At 47.7% G+C, this 4,921-nt stretch overlaps 1 protein-coding gene across 1 annotated transcript; it reads left to right on the forward strand.

The window, feature by feature from the left end:
- The first annotated feature begins 3,389 nt into the window (after positions 1–3,389).
- LOC138925607 (uncharacterized) lies at positions 3,390–4,172 on the forward strand. Its single transcript, XM_070276450.1, has 2 exons — positions 3,390–3,570; positions 3,718–4,172. The coding sequence occupies exons 1-2, from the start codon at positions 3,390–3,392 to the stop codon at positions 4,170–4,172; spliced, it is 636 nt and encodes a 211-aa protein (XP_070132551.1).
- The last annotated feature ends 749 nt before the right edge of the window (positions 4,173–4,921 follow it).

The raw sequence follows: 4,921 nt of genomic DNA on the forward strand, positions 1-4,921 counted from the left end.
TGCACTACCCTCAGCCTGTTTAGCTGGTGCTTGGATGCGGTGCGCCATACCTCGATCGCATACGTCCAGGTTGGCGTGAGGATTGCTTTGAGCAGCAAAACTTTCGTCGAAAGCTGGAGGCTTTTGGATTCCAGGAGCCAGTCGAGCTTTTGTAGTTTGCGAACACATTTGGCTTTGATCGCCGTGATGTGGGTGTTCCTAAAAAGCAGTGAGAGGTGGCTTTTTTAATAGCGTCACCATTGAAGGTATGTACGATGTCGATCACAAGTCTTAGGGAAAAAGTGACGCATGCCGACTTGCTGCGCTCCATTGCATTCAGCCAGTCCTGAACAGCAGCCGAGGCTGACAGCTGAGACGAGTGGGCTGCAAGCAGGGCCGTGTCGTCGGCGTAAGTAGCCAGAAGCATACGAGCGTTTGTGGTGGGCGACGGAACTGGCATATCACTCGTGTACATCGTGTATAGGAACGGGCCAAGTACACTTCCTTGGGGCACTCCTGCGTGAATGTGTGCCAAGCTGGTCGTGAGTCCCTTACTGCTACAACGAAGGTTCGATCGGCAATGAAGGACCTCAGGATGGCGAAATAGGGTGTAGGGAGAAGTTCCTTGATTTTGTAAAGAAGGCCCTCGTGCCACACCTTGTCAAAGGCTTGCTTTACGTCGAGGAAGATGCCTACAGTGTGCAGTTTATGCTCGAGTCCATGGGTGATGTGTTTGACCAGGCGATGGACTTGATCTGGGCAGCCGTGGGATTTTCTGAAGCCGAACTGATATTGAGGAATATGGCCTTCTACTTGTGATAGCTCCAACAGTCGGCTGAGTAAAGTCCGCTCGAACACTTTCAAGAAAGTGGATAGCAGGCTGATTGGCCTACCAAGTCGATGCGCGATAATGGCTTGCTTGGCTTTGGGATCATGATGATCCCGGCTTGCTTCCACTGTCTTGGAAAATTTTCACCAGCGCTAGCACTCCCTTGGGTGGAAGAGCCTTGGCCGCCTTTAACTGCAGCGTGACTTGTTGCGGCGTGGTGTGTCTGATGGGGCGCGCTGGCTGAGAAAGAGCGTGTAAGAGGTTTGCAACTTCATCGCGGTGTGAAGCGTCTGGAAGTTCAAAAGGAGTGAAGGTGGCAGACAGATGTTCCGCAAAAGCGTTGGAGTCTTTGTCGGAGTCGTTCTTAAGCCAGCGGCAAGTGTGGCTTTGTATTGGGGATTGTACAAATAGCTGTCTTTTAATTCCTCTCGTTAGCTTTCATATCGAAAAATCGCTGCAGTTGTCCGGGCCAGCTCAATCCAGCAGGGTACCGATGTTCTTTTGGCGGGTTTTCGCTAGCAACCTGCGCAGTCTATTAGTAATGCTAGATAGACGCTGCTTAGTTGCAGGATTGCCTGACACAATGAATTGCCTTCTGAGGTGCCTTTTTAGATCCAGGAGTGCCCTTGCCTCCGGGGTTAGTATTGGTGCCCTTCTATTAGATGGGTGACCAGATTGGCGCTAAGGTGGCGTAGCTCTCTGTGCGACTTCAGTAATTGTAGAGGTGAAGCTATCTACGTATGCGTCCAGATCGCTGCAGGTTGCTTTTGGTGTGTTGATCACGGTGTGAGCATCGATGTAGGACTTAAAAATGGCAACGTTTGCATGCGCAGGTAGCATTTTGGGGACTCCTTTATGGAATTGAGCTTCTTCGTTTATTATGAAGAGCAACGAGAGGTGGTCGGAAGATAGCTCGGTGAGTGCTCTGACAGAGACCTGCTGTTGTCTGAAGCCTTTTGAGATGCCAAAGTCAATTGCACTGGGGGTGGCGTTTGCACGATAGGGGTAGCATGTGGCTTCTCCAGTTGCTACAATGTCGACATTGACATTGGCCAGGACAGAGCTGAGGGTCCGGCCTCTGGCACACATCCTGTAGTTGCCCCACCATCTGTGTTTGGCATTCCAGTCACCTGCAGCAAGAAACTTATTTCCGAGATTGGAGAGGAAAGTCGTGAAGTCTGTTTCCGTCCACCTGACACCAGGGGGTAGTACACCGAAGCAACGTTAGATATCTCGATGGAGACGGCTTGTATGTGCTCTTCCGAAAGAGTGAAAGAGAGTTGATGGGCACTTGGGGATTGCTAACGTGAAGATAGGTAAGACAATTGCAGTCCTACAGTGAAGGAACTTTCCGAAAGCTTTGGGTTTTATGTTTGAATAGACTTGATGAATCACCAATAACACGTCTTACTCTTGCAAAAGCTCGACTCGACTGGTCACTGCGACTGGAATATGATTTGTAGCAGCTTTGTTAGTGCGCATCGCGTCAAATTCCCTAGATGGGCGCTTACATCGAAATCCGAGGTGGAGATCTATGGACTCTGTGACGCCAGCATTGAGGCGTATGGGGCTTGCGTTTATGTCGTGTCCAAGGGCGCAGGATCTGCAAGCTATTTACTCTGCTCGAAGTCCCGAGTTGCGCCTTTAAAGACTGTTACGGTGCCGAAACTGGAGTTATCACCGAGTTGTTGACTCGACTTATGTCGGAAGTAGCACAGTTGAAGGTCTACGTTGGAAGGTATTTTTTCTGGTGCTATTCTGCTGTGGCTCTGTCTTTAATTCGTGAAGAACCCTCTCGGCTTAATGTTTTCGTCGCCAATCGAGTTTGACCATTCAGAAGCTAACTAGAGAAATGGAGTGGCGGTATGTTCCCACTTCCTTGAACCCAGCAGATATCCTGTCGCGTGGTCTTGTGCTCTTCCCAATGAATTGATTGTGAATAAGTTGTGGTCTCACGGTCCTCCGTTTCTCATTGGATCCCAAGAAGAGTGGCCAACCGCGGTCTCATCTGAGAAATCGACCCTGGAGTTACGTGCAAGGGTCCTCTTCATTCAGTCTCTGTACGTGGATATAACAGCGATTTTTAAGTACGCTAATTCAGTTTGAGCACTGAAGAGGGTATTCGCTTACGTATACAAGTTTTCTCAACGAATTCGCCACAACGGTGTCACGGCTAGCGATATCAAATCAGAAACTCAACTTTCATTGTGACAAGTGCAGCGTGTGAATTTTTGGGAGGTCATAAAGGCTCTTCAAAATGGAAAGGAGATAGTGGTATCCAGTGCCCTTGCCTCATCCTCTTCCTTCTTGGATAATTTGGATTGTTGCGCGTAGACGGTCGGCTAAAAATTCGTCATTGCATTTTGATAGTCAGCATCCAATTATACTTCCTAAAAACCATCCACTTACGCAGGCTATAATTGTTGACTTCCATGAGCGAAATTTACATACGGGACCTCGCGCACTGTTGGCAATTATTCGGTCCCAATATTGGCCAATTGGGGGGAGAAAAACCGTGACGAAGGCAATACACAAATGCATCCGATGCTTCCGGACTAGGCCTCGGTTATTGAAGCACATTATGGCTGATCTCCCGGAGCAAAGAGTTAGCGGCTCCCAGGTCTTTGGAGTTGGAGCCAAAAATGAGCTAAAGAAGCTGCTCCGATTATTTCTAAGCGATGAGCATCAACGGGCACTGCTGGAGTTTTGCTCTATGGAGTCAATCGAATGGCATTTTATTCCTTCTCGATTGCCGCATTTCGGTGGACTGTGTGAAGCGGCTGTTAAAACTGCCTAGCACCATTTTTACCGAGCTGTTGGATCTGAAGTTATTGGATTCGAGGAGCTTCGAACGCTGCTGTGCCATATTGGGGCTGTCATAAATTCACGACCTTTATTGTCTCTTTCAGAGAATCCTGCAGACCTTGATTTTCTAACCTCGGCTCATATTTTAACTGGCGGTTCGCCTGTCAGCTTTATAGAGCCCGATGCCACAAAGCTGAACTTCAACCGGTTGGACAGGTGGCAGCGCGTGCTTTTCCTGCAGCAGTCTTTCTGGTCCCAATGGAAGGAGGAGTACCTAAACCTTCTTCAGCAGCGCTCCAAACGGCGTGCTTCCGGTCCTGGCTTGGCCTTGAACAATGGGGTGCTAGTAAAGAACGAGAACCTACCTCCGATGAAATGGCCGCTTGCTAGTATAACGGAGTTAATCGCTGGTCGAGATGGAGTTGTTCGATTGGCGGTGTTTAATACCTCATCTGGATTTACTAAACAAGCAGTATCTAAGCTGTGCCTGTTGCCCCTTAGGGATGAAGTTGGAGTAGAGGCCTCAACTGGGAGGGAGAATGTCGGGTCAAGCAGCTAGTTGCTAGTTTAAATAATTAATTAATAAGTTAGGCATTGTTGGTCGGAAGTCGACTTCCGTTCGGCCGCTCGGTTTCAACTAATTCGGCATCTAAAGCTAGCGAGCATCCGCTCAGCCTATTATTAAAGGTTGGCGCCACTCTCGCTCTTGGTCTCTTTGCGCTCGCATCCTAAATTGGATTCATCACATAAATAAGATCCCAATATGCGGCAAAATAAAAATTTTATAACGTTTTAATTTTATTAAATTCTGCTTTTCATTTCTCGGCATTGAAGACTCTCAATGACCAAAAAGAGTCTGTCAGAGTCTGGGTTGAAATTGAGCTTGGGAGTTCGAGTTTGATACCATCGTACAGGAGGTCTGAATTTATTTTGATTCCTGAAATATGAAATGTGAAATATGTTCTTTTATGAGTTTAGCTACTCCTTGTTTTGCGTACGTATTTTGGGAGTAGTTCAGAAAGTACCCTTTAAAGCCCATTAAATTTATAAAGCTTAGTGGCAGATGAGCCTTTTGAAGGCATTAAATAGGGTTAAATAGGTTTTGGTTAGAGGGAGTCAATTTGAGCTGACTCGGGGCCAGCATCACCCATAGAAGCATCAGAGTCAGAGTCAGAGGAGGAGTCTGTGGGTGAGACGGATTTAATTTCATTTATTAGCTTATCGGCTTCACTTCTGAGAGCGCGGGTTCCTTGCTTGCAGTGAGATTTTTAGTGATTGTGAAGTTTGGTTGTTGCTCCGAGCTTAGGC

This window comes from Drosophila bipectinata, chromosome XR (assembly GCF_030179905.1).
Source record: "Drosophila bipectinata strain 14024-0381.07 chromosome XR, DbipHiC1v2, whole genome shotgun sequence".
NCBI lineage: Eukaryota > Metazoa > Arthropoda > Insecta > Diptera > Drosophilidae > Drosophila > Drosophila bipectinata.

Coding starts and splice junctions, on each gene's coding strand:
- LOC138925607 (XM_070276450.1), top strand. CDS start 3,390: ATGGCTGATCTCCCGGAGCAAAGAGTTAGCGGCTCCCAGGTCTTTGGA. Junction 3,571..3,717: donor TTCTCGATTGCCGCATTTCG/GTGGACTGTGTG, acceptor TGTCTCTTTCAG/AGAATCCTGCAGACCTTGAT.